Below are 15,072 nucleotides of genomic sequence, written 5' to 3'. Positions count from 1 at the left end.
TTTGTTTAGAGCCATTTTTTATGAGTATTTGGAGGGGTTTGAAGGAGAGCTCAAGAAAGTCACTGCTTTCACTCTGCCATCTTGGCTCCGCCTCTCAACTGTTCTACTTTTCTCTCTGTATCTTTAATTCCAGACCAGTGACTGGCACATAGTGGGTGCTAAATAAATACTTGTTAATTGATGGACAAGATGGCAGAGGTAAGACTAGTTAATAGTTCTTATTAAAAATATCTGAGAGTTTCAGTGAATTGCAAGTTTGATATAAGTCAACAGAGCAGCTAAGAAAGCTAACAAAAGATTACAACACACTGACACACAAGACTAAGGAGATGATAGTCCTTCTGTACTTTGCCTTGGCTAGACCACAGTTAATATTAACACTAATATTTTGGGAAAGACAGCAATAAGCTGCAGATCATCCAGAGGAAGACAACTAGAATGGTGAAAAACCCGAGTCAGTGCCATATGAGTTTCTGAATGACTCAGGTTTAGCCTTGGGAAGACTAGGTAGAGGCAGATTAGCTATCTTCCAGTAGTTGAAGAACTGCCAAGCAGAAGTGGGATTAAATTTGTTCTGCTTTGCCCCAGAAGGCATACTTAGGAACAATGAATGAAAGCTTCAGGCAGGATTAGATTTGATATGAGGGAAAAGATTCCTAATATTAGAGCTATTGAAAGTAGAATGGGCCACATTAGGAGGTACTAACTTTTTTATATTTGAATTTGAGTAGATTACATCTGAGGTCCCTTCTACTTTTGAAATTGTATGATTCTCTATGCAGAAATCTTCAAGGAATGCCAAATACTGTTCTTATAAGTGAGAATTCCTGCAATGCTTAAGCAGGAGGAAAAGAACAAAATCAATATGCACCTAAAACATTTAGTTATAAAAGACATATAGAAACTGGTTCCTATACAAATTTCCTTTATTTCATTTTCAATTTTTTACTTTTTATGCTGACAACTTGATTTTCCTCTCTCTTTTTTTCATCAGACTAGCTAATGATTTACCTATTTTTATTAGTTTTTTTTCCCTTCAAAATACCAGATCCCACTTTTATTTATCAATTCAATAGGATTTGGGGTGGGGTTTTTTGACTTCCAATTTTGTTCATCTTTTATTTTATGATTTTTGGAATTTCTAATGTGGTGTTTAGTTGAAGGTTTTTGATCTGTTGCTTTTTTTAGTTATATGCCCAGTTCATTTTTCTGTTCTTTCTCTCTTTTGTTGATGAAATTTAGAAATATAAATTTCTCCTCAGGACTACTTTAGCCACATCTCAAAAGTTTTGTGATGTTGTTGTATTGTTATAATTTTTGTTGGTGAAATTGTCTATTGTTTATAGTATGTGTTCTTTTTTCAATAATTCTTTAGGATTAAATTAGTTGGCTCTCATTAGTTTTTAATTCTTTATTCAAAGGCCTCTAATAACAATAACTTTTATTTCATTACACTCAGTTAAGGAGTATTTAATATTTCTGCTTTTCTGCATCTGTTGAGATTACCCTCCAATCTATGTTCAAATTTTGCAAAGATGCCAAAATAGCTGGAGATATAGCATATTTTACTTTTTAAAAATTCAACTCAGGTCCTTAACTTGTTCATGTTTTTATAGTTGTGTCTAAGTTGGAAAGAGGTAAATTAAAGTCCCTTGTTAATATAGTTCTTATAGTTTGATTAACTTTTCCTTTATGTATTTAGATGCTATGCCATTTGGAGCATGTATGTTAAGTACTGCTATTGATTCATTACCTGTGGTGCTTTTAAGCATATTTTAGTTTCCCTGTTTATCTCCTTTAATCATGTCTATATTTACTGTTGCCTTATTTGGGATCATGACAAGCACCCTTTGCTTTTTTGAGTTCAGATGATGCAAAATAAGTTTTGCTCCAGCCATGTATTTTAACTCTTTGTGAAATTTTTTTCTTGTAAATGACAGTGTTGGACTCTGGTTTCTAATATATTCTGTGATCCTTGTCTTTTTTTTCCATTTATGCTCATTGGTATGATTGCTAATTGTGTTATTTCCTTCCTCCCTATCTTGTTATATTTTTTCTTCTCCTTGTTCCCACTATTCCTATTTATAAAGAAAGTGTGTTAGAAGAGTGGGCTTAACACTAGCAATCAATAATTAAAATGATCCATTTCCTTTCCAGTAGCTCTCTTCTCTTCTTGACATGCCCGATCCCACATTTTTATTTTTTTCTTATTAATTTTCTTTCACAATAAACTCTCTCATGCTAGTTTCCTTTACTTATGATGAATTCTTCACTGATCATACCATTTCTGCCTGTCCCTCCCTATTTCTCAGCTGAAATAGGTGTATTTCTGAAGTAATCTCTTTGTATGTATATGCATGTATATATATGCATGTATGTGCATGTGTGTGTGTGTGTGTGTGTGTGTGTGTGTGTGTGTGTGTGTGTGTGTGTGTGTGTATTCAACCTTCCTTTGCATGGCTCAGAAGAAAGTGTGATTCATGTCATCAGTCAGTCACTCAATAAACATTTATTAAACCCTAACTGTGTTCTAGGTACTGTGCTAAGCACTGGGGATACAAATAAAAATAAAAGCAAAGGCAATACCTGCCCTCAAGGAACTTACAACCTAACGGGAGAAGACAATACACGAATGGAAGCCGAGAAGTGCAAGAGGTGAGGGGGGGGACATGATGGGTAAGTCCAAAAGCAGTATAGCTGGTATGAAATGGGGAGAAGATTGTGCTGAGCCTTCTCCTTAAACAGAAAGCCTGGAAGCTGCACCTCTGCCCTCCAGTCAGAGGGTCCCATCAGAGGGGCAGAGGGTACTGATGAGACATGAATACCAAACAGATTTAATCTTGCAGGATGCAATTTACCAATAATGAGTTTCCTGAAGAAGGAAGGCATGATGGAGAGGTCCAAAGAAGTAAAAGCAGTGTAGTTGGTGCGCAGAGGGGATGGGATGGGATGCTCCTTCCACTGCTTATACTCCATATTTAGATCCTCTTCATTTTGGGCACCCTGATTATATATTAAGTTCTCTCCTCTTCTCCCACTGTATACTTTCTATTCTTTTCCTTTTATTTATTCTCTTAAGACCTCAAAACAAAATGAAGCCACTCCCCAAGTTCTCTATTTGTCTTATTTAACTCCTTTGAGTTTTGACAACATGAAAGTTCTGAGGGGACACTTGCTTCTTCTTCCCATATTAAAACATAAACATGTTGTCATATAGTGTTAGCATTTCAAAGTTTCCACTGATCTCTGATCTCTTCATCAGAAATGCTTTAAAGCCCTCTATTTCATTAAAAATTCATATTTCACCTTTCTAGAATTGTTCTCACTTTTTCAGGGTAAATTATTCTAGGTTGTAAAACTTTATCTTTTGTTTTTCTGAAATATCATATTCCACCATCTCTCCTTTATCATGGTAATTGTCAAGACTTGCATCACTGTGTCTTTGGTTTCTTTGTACTTGAGTTCTTTTTTTCCCCTGGCTACTTGTAATATCTTTTATTTGACCTGGAATCTCTGGATTTTTAGATATGACATTCCTGTGAATGTTCATTTGAAAATTTCTTTCAGAAGGTGATAGCTAGATTTTTCCTATTTTCATAATTCCCTACAGTTTTAATCGATCTGGGCAGTTTTTATTAATGATTTCTTGAAATACAGTATCCAGGATTTTTTTTTTGTGAGTTCATGGTTTGCAGGTAGAGTCTAATGATTCTTAATTATTTCTTCTTGGCTTCTTTTCCAGGTCACCCAATAATTGTTTTTGAAAACATATTTTACACTTTGTTCTGTTTTTTCCCAAGCTTTTTTTTTTGTTTTCAATATATCTTGTTTTATGAAATCAATATTTTCTGCTTGATTCATTCTAATTTTTAAGGACTTTATTTTTGAGTAAGGTTTACTACTTTCAAGTCTACTAATTCTCCTTCCCATTCTTTCCTCCATAGCACTCATTTAGTCTAAGATTACATTTTGCCCCTCTTGCTTCATTTCAACCAGGAGCTCTTGGCTCTTCGAGACCTTGAGGATAAAGATATCTTTTCTTTGAGGATCTATTTGGACTTTCGGTGGAGTTACTCTTTTCTTCTGGATTTACCTCTGGGGCTTTTCTTAATCAATATTATTTCTTCATGGTGCTTTCTTCTGTTTCCTGTATCTTGAGGCTCAGTTTCTGGATTGGGATTTTGTCATTGGGTAAGAATCTACTCCCTTCCATATTCTTGGATAGAGTAGATGGGTCTTGCTTATTCCTGGAAAGGATGGCTAAAACTAAGCTTTACCTTTTGCAGGAATCCCCAGATTCTGACTCAGTCTTCTAGTGGGTTGACATGATTTGTTCTTAGCCCCTTCTGTTTCTGTCTTCTCTTTTCATAATACCAAAGTGTGGCTCTGTCCCTTGCTTTGTCTCTGACAGGCCTGAGTGTTGCCAATTGCACTGGTAGTAGGCCTCTTTCAAGACAGCAGGTGCTGTCCCGGCCCTTTCTCTCACTGCAGGTTGGGCATGGCCTGCCCAGGAGTTGGCCATAGCTCAAGGATGGGCTACCTGAGCACTGTGCTGTTTAGGTATTGGTTGGCCTATCTTCTGCTCTGACATCAGTGCTGGCTGCATGGGCATGATACTAGGTGGTGGTCTGGCTCTCTCTACTGCTGAGATCCTAGTATATTTAATAATAGTGTCATAAGCCAACTATGGTTTGTTTCTGCTCAATGCTTTGCAGGTATTTGGAAGTCTTATTGCACAGTTTTGGTCTATATGGAGAATTTTATAGCATTTGTCTTTTGCTTTCTTTATCACTGTTCTTCCTGGTGCATTTTTAGAGCTCTAATGGAATATTTGTGCTCAGGTCCTATCACATCACTAGCTTGTTGGAAGTCCCTTTATGACATCTTTAAAGTGATCTTCATACAACTATTATAGAAATTACACTGCTATTTATTAAAGAGGGTACTTTATTCTTCAGAAATCATAAAAAAAGACCTGCTTAATCATCAACCCTTAACTTTCCTTTTTTATCCCTATTATCCCCTAATATGAGGAGTGTAGCACTTAATGTCACAACCAATACCGTCTTTTTGCTGTAACTATAACCCAGTTTTATACCTACTATTGTTGGCAGTTCCCCAGATTTCTATAAATTTTTAGCATCTATCTAACCAATACTGGCATTATCACAGAATTTCAAAGAGGAATCAACTGAGTGCTCATAAAAAGGACTGTGCATGCTGTGATAACCATTAGCACATTAGTCTTTACTGCTGTGAGAACAAAACATACTAGCATCCTATTTAACAAATTAGCTATGTGTATCTCTCACAAAAGTGCTTCATCTGAAGGAAGATCAGTATGACTGTATTATCAGTTACAGAATGGCATAAATGAAATTCTTCCTTAGTTTCAGGAGATGTGCCAAGAATAATATTGTGATTTATATATCATGTTCACAGAAATAATCAATGCATTTTGTTCTGTTAATCAAGTTGGCACATTATTGTGAAAGATTGTGTAGAGAAGTCTATAAACATTTTTTCATTCCATAAAGGAATGATAGCAAAATCTGCATGTATAGAAGTGATATCAGATTCCTTTTCTGTGAAAAAAAAAGCATCACAAAAAGAAACATTCTCGCACGATTTCTATTTATCTACTTTCAGCAATGTACCATTGTGTTCTGAACTGTGATTTGGATATTAACATCGAATTCTGAGTCAGATAAGACTAGGCTCATTCTGTGACACACAGGAGCAAAAGCAAAATGCTAATAGCAAGTGCTGTGGATCCTCCATAACTTGATGACTGCACACTTGTTGATTGTAATTAGAATGATGTACAACAGCTGTCAAACCAGTTTGCAAAGGCCGCATTTTGCTTTGGTCTGACTGTCAGAACTATAAAGACAGAGGTCTGCCTACAGTGCTGCTCAGATAACATACATAGCACCTGTCACCCTGAAATGCTCACACTACTGAAAATCATGGATTTTATTATCATGGCAGCTCATTTCTCACGATGCTACCACTGAAGAAGAAACACTGCTCAGCCGGTGAAAGTCAACATTGCTTTTAAATGGATTATGAAACATTTAGAATCATAGAAACCAGAGTTGGGATTTCAGAGGTTATCCTTTCCAGTCTATACTGAAATAAGGATCCTCTTTATAATAGCCCTAACAAATGGTCATCTGATTTACACTTTGGGATCACTTTAGTAATACTGAAGGTTCTTTTTACATTCAACCAAAATCTGTCCTTCCTATGAGTAGGATTTTCTCTTTTTTACATTACAGACTTTTAAATATTTGTAGAGATATAATATACCATGCTCTACCCACAAGTCTTCTTTTTAGCACCTGTCTTAAGGTTAGCATTCCTGATACTATTATCATTGATTTGTGCCAGATACTTAGGCTCATACTCTATTACCTGACCTCGTTTCCAAATTCTGTATGAAACTCAGTATTGCCATGGAGATGCCATCCAGCATCAACTCAACTGCACTGTGAATATCCATCTTTCAGAATCTTTGCAGGGAAACTGAGAGAGCACAAGTCAGTGGGCTGCTGAGAGCTCAATCAAATGTAAAGTGACTGTTAAATTCCTTGTGATCCAACTGATCTCTTTATACAACTCTCCTTCTCTTTTCCATCACAGAATCATAGACCTAGAACCAGAAGGGCTCTTAGGGGTGATCTAGTCCAACTACCTTCTTTTACAAGTGAGGAAACTGAAGCCCAGAAAGGTTCTTGTGATTGTCTACAGTTATGTAGGCACAGACACAGGCAGAATTGGAACCCAGGTCCTGTGACTCCCAAACCAGTGCTCTTTCCTGGACTTTGATGCCTCTCTGAAGAGTTTATCTGTTTTCAAACTTTCATTCTTGAAAACTTTTAATCCCTTCTAAGCTGACTGTCCTCATAGAAGTTCAGCTCATGGTATAATGGTTCATCCTATCTATGCTTTCTTTTTTTTAATACCTTAAGTCCTGTTCTACCCAAATCTAGGCTTCAAGTTGGATCACTCCTATCTTTCCTCTCCTTCTCTATCACCAGTTTTAAAATGGACTGGTCACTTCATCTCATTGTTTATACTCCAACAACCAGTCCTCCTTACTGTTAAAAATTCTGGTACAGAATAGCAATGTCTCTTATTGGTTCTTCTGCCTTTTGAAGGATGAAATTATTAAGGCATGTCAAGAAATTATCAGCTGCATTTCTGTAGCAAAGAAAGTAATCTAGCTGATGTCAAGATAATTGAATCCCCTCTCCACCAGTACTATAGCATGGTTCTGTGTCACACTCCTTATCTTTCTGTTTTGTTTCAGTCAAGGGCTCTGTAGCGCATGGGTATACTTGTTCTGTTTGTGCCTTTGTTAATCTTTACCCAAATCCTTCCTACCTCTGGTTCCTGATTTTCTCATATAAGCATATTTTCTTAATATGTGATGCCATTCACTACTCACTATCCTTCCCTTTTTCTTTTTTTTAACATGACAGACAATATGGTACAGTGGACAGAGGGCTAGCCTTGAAATGAGAAATACTTGGATTCAAATCTTGCTTCTTATGCATGGGCAAGTCACTTAACTGCTTGGTGTCCCAAGCAACTCTCTAAGAGTACAAGTAATAGAAATATTACAAATATGCATTAGTGGGAGGAGTTTCCATACTTCTTCACAGCAATAAAATCACAGGTCTGGACCAAAAAATCCAAAACATATTCTAGACACTAGACTTGTCCCATCAAGTTTGAGTGATATGTAGGAGATCAAATTTTCCTTCTTGTGTTAGGATCTCTCTGTTCACCTTTTTGTTGCTGTCATGGTGTGCATTTGTGTAGGTATAGACAACTGAGGCCACGAATTTTATTGCTTGCTCCTTTCTTGGATTTTGGTTTGCTTAAATTCCTAGATATCTTTACTTCTAGTCTTCTTCTTACATTGTAGCTATTCTCTATGATAACTATCTTGGTAGATATACATATATAGTTTTATTCTTCTCCCTCTTTTTGCAGCTTAAAGTCCTTTTGAATTGATTATAAGACAACACTAGGCAAATATGTTTCCATCCCTTGTTAGGATCACTTCATCACCAGCCAGAAGGAGCTTGTCATTCCTATATTTTAAGCTGTGGTTCAGAAATCCAAATCCTATTCTCAAACACCATCTTATTAACCAGCTATTCAATCCTTCAATCTGCTTTTCTCTTTTGAACCCTTTGCTTTTGGCTGGCAATACTGATGAAAATGCCAGTCTTATCCCTAAGTTCTTCCATTTCTTGGCCAAGACTTCAGTCTTGAGCAGTACTTTCCAGATGTTTTCCAGCACTATAATGTGTGCCCATCTGAAGCACAATAAATTGGTAGTATTCATCAAGTTTGATGAATCTTGGGAGGTGTTCTGTCACATCCTTGATACATGCATGCCTTATAATGATGTCAGACCTCACTCTTATTACTGTCATCAGGTTTACAAATAACTACCTCAGTCTTTCTCAGCAAGGAGTTATCAAACATCATTACTCCTCTTTTCTTCCTCTAACTTTAATGCAAGATCTTTTACCTAACATCACCTGTGGATCTACTTTATTACACCTTGGAGGAAAAGTAACTATGGCTTAGTTCCCAATGTCCAGCGATCCTTCTTTTCTTTCTCCTCTCTGACTGTACCCCACCCTCCAAACTACTAAGCATATCAGGAACCCCTTCTGTTTCTTCTGATCATTTTTCTTCTTTTTCGCACGTTACATCCCTTCCATTTTTTTTTAAAGAAACACATTATTCTTCCTGACGATCTGGAAAGTGAAGAGGCATTCCTCAAACCACTTCACCTTTTCTTCCAGGTAGGAGAATCAGTCTACACACTTTTTACATGTATAACGATCACCTGGCTGATGCAGAGATATGATTATATATTCCAGTGGTTCTCAAAGTACGGTCCAGGAATCCTGAGATAGCCTAAGACCCTTACAGGGGGTCCATGAGGTCAAAAGTATTTTCATATAATACTAAAATATTTTTATTTCTAATATGGTAACTATCAACAGATATATCTCACATAACAAAAGCTTTGGGTCCTCAATAATTTTTAAAAGCACAGAGTTTGAAAACCTCTGACGTATTCCACGCAGGTTATAGCAAAATTCTTTCCGCTCCACATAGCTACTGGAAGTTCTCTGTTATTTTCTTTTAGTAGCTGCCCTGCAAAATTTCTCTCTTGTATATGTGTTTCAGCTTACCAATGTCTTTCCTAAAATCTGATCAGGCCTAAGACTGGAGAACTAAGATTAGTATCAAAATACAGGTTTCACATGTGGTTCTCATGGGTAGCTATATAATGAATATATGGAAGCTGGATCCGTTACAAATACACTGCCCATATAAGCATATAAACAATGGCTAAAGCATATAGAAAGAGCAAAGCTTCTGAAATGTAGCATTAGTGGATAGGGTCCATATTGGCATTAATGCAGTTTCATTGAAAAGTCAGGTCTTGTGAATGGGTATATCACAATCTGCACAAAAATTTTCTGTGGCCTTCTCTGTGGTATATGCTACATATTATTAGAGGTCTCATTAAAAGATAGAGACAACCTGCTCTTAATCATGAGAGACAGTAATTAAAATGTACTTAATAAACTTCACAAGACACAATTGGGCCTATCTGGAGAACATTACATAAAGAGAGAAAAGAAAGAGAGAAAACAGGACAAAGGAGGTACTAGGTCAATGGCAGAAGTAACATTAGACATTTTCAAATGGCTTTAAAACCAGATTGTTTTCCCACTGATAGAGCCAGCTACTAACTACAGGTTGAGTCTGTGCTGTTTTATTCAGCACTAACAATACCTCACTATCAACCTCCCCAGTGGAGGAAGCTTAGCTACTACATACAAAGGCAGTAAGTTCATCTGGTGTGGGAAAGGAAGGAGGGAGAAGACAGAGTACAGGAAGACTGAAAAAAATGCTCTTGACACTTGGGAGCAATCCTGGAGTCCTTAGAAGTGAGGTAGGGGGAAGTTACTTGGAAAACTTTGTCACTCCCTTAACCTTAACTACTGACACCACCTCTTTCCACTCCACCTTAAGCAGTGAATATCAACATTTATTCCCTTTGAAAGCATCATCTTACCATGTGGAATTGTGGTCTGGAAAGGACGGCTTGGACTTTTCAGGTTCCACAGAGTCAAGCTGCCATCTGAATGGCTGCACATGAACTGTTTGCCCTCATGATGCCAATCAATTGAATGAATAGCCTAATGAAATAACAGTTAAGAGTAAACAAACAGGTTACAAAGGCAAATTATCCTGAGGGGGGAAAAACTGTACAAAGTATGTAAAAATGTGTATTGTGGTTTTCTAACCCTTAGGTCTAAGGCCAGATTATCAGAAATCTTCAGGGAAAAGTCCTTCATGTTTTTATGAAGGAGTAGGATAATCAATTTCCCTCTTCTATCGGAATAGCAGCAGAAGGGTTTTCTTTGTACTTCTTGGAGGCAACCTGCTATAGTAAAAGGGATCCTGGACTTGGAAACAGAAGAAACCTGGCTTTGAATCTCACCTGTGACACTTGAGCTTTATGACCATGAGAAAATCACTTAACTTCTTTGATCTCAATTAAGGTAAGGAGGCTGTAGATGTTACCTACCTCTAAGTCTATGAGTCTATGAACCTCATCTGTAAAATGGGGATAATAACTGTATTTCCTATATCACAGGTTTGTAGTGAGGATCAAAAGGGATAATATCTGTAAAATGATTTGTGTAAATTAAAAACACTGAATAAACACCAGCTTGTACTGTTATCATAAAAGGCCTGTTGTATTTTGTGGAGCTGCTAGATGGCAATATCAGCTTATAATCTCATTTGTAAAACAAATTTACAAGTTTGAAAAAAACTGCAGTGTGAAGCATAATTCGGATGTTATATCATATGAGAATATATATTCATCAATAAATATTTATGGAGTGTCAGTTGCACTGTACCAAATCGGGTTAAAAACCACTCTTGCCTTCTAGGAACTTAAAACCTAGTTACTAATTGATAGAGCAGACAAGAAAAACTGGGGTGACAAGACAATGATGTGACAACATATAGAATTCATCTATGAAACGTTATACAGAGTGTCCCAAAAGACTTCGAGCTACTGTACTCAGACTTTTGGACCACTGTACAAAGTAGTACCTCCTCTATATGCAATTCAGCTAGTCAGCAACTTCATCTATATGGAACAATGATGAGAACTAGGAATTAAGTAAAAATGGATTCTGAGGTGCCAGATAAGTTCCCTAGACTTTATTCACTAGAGATGGCTTCAGACTGTCACTATGAAACTTATTCACTATTCTGGACCCTCTTTTTTCTCTATCTATACTATTTCACTTGGTGATCTCATCAGCTCCCATGGGTTCAATCATCATTTCTATCTAGATGATTCTCAGACCTATTTATACAACCTTTCTCTTGACCTCCAATCTCATATCACCAAGAGCCCATTAGATACCTTAAATTGGATGTCCCATGGATATCCTAAACCCAAGAAGTCCAAAATAGAATCCATTATCTTTCCTCTCAAACCTTCCCCTCTTCCCAACTCCTCTATCACTGTGGAGGGCATGACTAGCTTCTCATTTGCCTAAGCTTGCATTCCCAGTTTCATCACTGACTCCTCACTGGCAATGACCCCACATATATAAGCTGTTGCTTCTACCTTCAGAATACATCTCACCTATACCTATATCTCTATCTCTATCTACATCTACATCTACATCTACATCTACATCTACATCTACATCTACATCTACATCTACATCTACATCTACATCTATATCTATATCTATATCTATATCTATATCGCCTCACAACTCAGTCATCCTGGTGCAAGTCCTCATCCTTTCATGCCTAGACTAATGCAATAGTCTTCTAGTTCATTGATCTCATTGCCTCAGGTCTTCCTACATTAGTCCATCTTTCACTCCACTGCCAAAGTGATCTTCCTAAAGAGTAGGTCTGATGAAGTCATTTATACTCTTTCTCTCAGAACTCCATTGGCCTCCAGTTTCAAATATAAAATATTCTGTTTGCCTTTTTAAGTCCTTCACAACCCAGCACCTTCAAAGCTTTCCAGTCTTCTCATACTTTACTCCCCTCACATATTCTACAATTCAGTGACACTGGACTTCCTTGTTTCTTGCACACAAAATTCTATGTCCTCACTCCTAGTCTTTTTGTTGGTTTTCCCTCATGCTCGATATGCTCTTCTTCCTTGCCTCCACCTCTTAGCTTCCTTCAAGACTGAGCTCAAATCTTACCTTCTGCAAGAGGTTTTTCCCATCTCTACCACTGCCCCACTCCAGAAGCTGATATTTTCTTCCCTCTAAAGGTACCTCCCATTAACCCTACATATATCTCATAAGTAAATGGTTGCTTGCATGCTATCTCCTCCATTGGAATATGAAATTCTTAATGACAGGTACTTCGTTTTTTACCTTTCTTTGCTTCCCTAGTGCTTGGCACAATGCCTGGCGTACAACAGGTATTTATTAACTGACCGAATGACTAATTCTCATAAATCAGTTTTTCCAGTGTCTTAATCTATTGCTGATTAGAAGCAATAAATTGCAGATTAGAAGGGAGTAGAGGGGCTGTTATGTGCAGGTGTTCTGACAGCAATAGGGGGTGACAGTTTGCAGTTTGAAAACAAGGAAGGAGACAGAAAAGAAAGTACACAAAACAGACAAAAATACTTGAAAAATATGGCAATTGGAGGCATTTAGAGTAGGTCCAAAGACCTGGATAGCTTAATGGGTATCAAGGTATAAAACCACCATATTACAAATGAAGTTCATAAAGATGATACTGAATCATAGAGAAAAGTTGACACTATGTTTAGTGTACTTCATTTAAAATAACAGGGAAGTATGTAATACTCCTTATAAAAATTTCCATTTAAAATGTTCTAATAAATTTTTGGTGATTAAAGGAGTAAACATTCTGCTAGTCAGACCATTTGGCTATCTAAAATGGCTTAATCCCTGAGGATTTCAGACAGTCAGTGTACCATTTTGATCTAAATAAAGACCAAACCCTTCAGATGGGATCTCTTTGAAAGGAAAAAAGACCAGATATATCAATACGTTTGCTGAAAAAATAACACAAAGTTACTGAGTTAAAAATTAATGTGAAAGGGTTCTCCCCCCCCCCTTTTCCTTTCAGTAAAAATAATGTAAGTGGCAGAACCAGGAACATAAGTCTTTTGTGTCACAAATTCCCTTCATAGGTAAATCCCGAGGGAAAGTCTCAAATCAATACGGTGAAGCAGATGCCAGTAATTAGAGCTCAGAGACGTGACTTGAGGACCTCCTACCACATTCCAGCTTGCTCCTATAATCCACAGATAATTTGAACAACAGCAGTCCCTTCACCGATGAGGTTCTCATCATGCCCAACAAGAACAGACAGGACAATCTCTCTGGTCTCCAAACGCTATGGAAGGACATTGGCCCAAAAGTTTTTACTGCTTACACGAGAATAAAGAAGAAGGATGGAACTCTAAGACCATGCCATAGCAGGGATGTGTTATGTTGACTTTAACTCCTAAACCAAAAACCATAGATTTAGAGGTGAGAGAGACCTAAGAGGTCATTTAGATCTTTTCATATGAGGAAACTAGGTCCAGAAGGCTTGTGACTTGCTCAAGGTCACCCAGGTGGAATAGTAAAGCCAGGGCTTGAATAAAGACCCACTTAATCCAACTCGAGTGGGTTTTTTTCTATTGTATCTCTCTGACTCCCAAGAGGCCTTGCTATTATAGCACACTACAATGTCACTGAATTCTTCTGAAATAAGACTAGTATAAATATCTCCAATATTCAGGATAGATCCTACTCTGCCTCAAATAGCTTCACTCCTAATAACTAATATTGGGGAGTAGTTATGAATAGAGAGGTCTCTTAACTCCCTCTAGGCAAGTCTCTGAAATTTTAAGTTAGAGATGAGTTGCCAAAATGCACCACTGGATGCATCAGTTTCCATACTGAGAAGCTCCCCACACTGATGTAATTATAGATCTGGAGACACAGACATAGATATACACACAGACACAGACACACACACACACACACACACACACACACACACACACACAAATACAATCTGGATTTGATGATCCTGGTAGCTTATTAGCCACTACAGGGTCTGGCTACTTCCTTTCTGAGAGGCTCCATGTATAGGAGATGTATCCAATTGGCCTATTATGTTAAAACACTAGGAGGACCAAGCCCATCAAATGACATAAAAGTTTTCAGAGTTCTTCAAGGTGCTCTTAAATAGTAGCTACACAATTATCACAGGCACTGTTCTTTCTCAGCGTATTTCCTCAGAAGACAATGGTTGTCTCTTGGGTGTAGATTTCCTCTCCCTCTCCCTTCTTTCCTGCTGCTGAGGACCCAACCCTTCTATAATTTGTTGGGGACTTCTTTCCTTTTCTTTGTGCCTAGTTTCCCTTCTCTTCATTATGTTGGCAAATCTCTTCTTTCACTGCCATGTTGAACAAGTTGCTGATGTTTTCACTCCTCCTCCAATGTCCTTTCTACTATACAACATTGATACTAGAAAAAAATGTATTCCTATAAAAATAGATGGCATGCTATTCAGAAGTAAGAGCCCTTAAAATAAGATTTAGAGTTTTGTGGGTCCAGATTTAGAGTCTCTTTAAGATTCATAAGGACTACTAAGTACTTGTTATTTCTATCCCAACACGCCAAATTTGAGTACACTTTAGAGGAAAGCTACTCTTCTTTAACCTACAGCATCTGTTGAGAGGTTCACTCTGTGGCTATGTAGTTGATGAAACCTAAGTGTTCCTCAATAACAACATAGCCAGTTACATACATATTGAGTGCCTGTTATGGGCTCAACACTATCTTAGGTAGTGTGGGGGGAATATAGGATATAAAACATTAACCCTTTCTTCAAGAAACATAAAGGTTAGCTGGTGAGACAAATGCAATAGCAAAGAAATGCAGTTCATGATGGAATTAAATTGTGTAATATAAATGTTAAATGCTGAAGGAATCCAGGAAA

General features: G+C 37.4%; 1 protein-coding gene across 4 annotated transcripts in view; it reads right to left on the bottom strand.

Annotated features, from left to right (window-relative positions):
- STXBP5L (syntaxin binding protein 5L) overlaps positions 1 to 15,072 on the bottom strand; it is a 402,790-nt gene that overhangs the window by 181,091 nt on the left and 206,627 nt on the right. For all 4 annotated transcript variants that reach the window (XM_020985897.2, XM_020985899.2, XM_078146723.1 and 1 more), the window contains exon 9: positions 10,121 to 10,244. In XM_020985897.2, the coding sequence (XP_020841556.1) occupies positions 10,121 to 10,244 (124 nt within the window). The remainder of the gene's footprint in view (positions 1 to 10,120; positions 10,245 to 15,072) is intronic.

This window comes from Phascolarctos cinereus, unplaced genomic scaffold, assembly GCF_003287225.1.
Source record: "Phascolarctos cinereus isolate Bilbo 61053 unplaced genomic scaffold, phaCin_HiC Scaffold_726;HRSCAF=1367, whole genome shotgun sequence".
Lineage (NCBI taxonomy): Eukaryota > Metazoa > Chordata > Mammalia > Diprotodontia > Phascolarctidae > Phascolarctos > Phascolarctos cinereus.
Note: the sequence above shows the minus strand (reverse complement) of the source record. Positions and strands in the feature narration are given on the sequence as shown.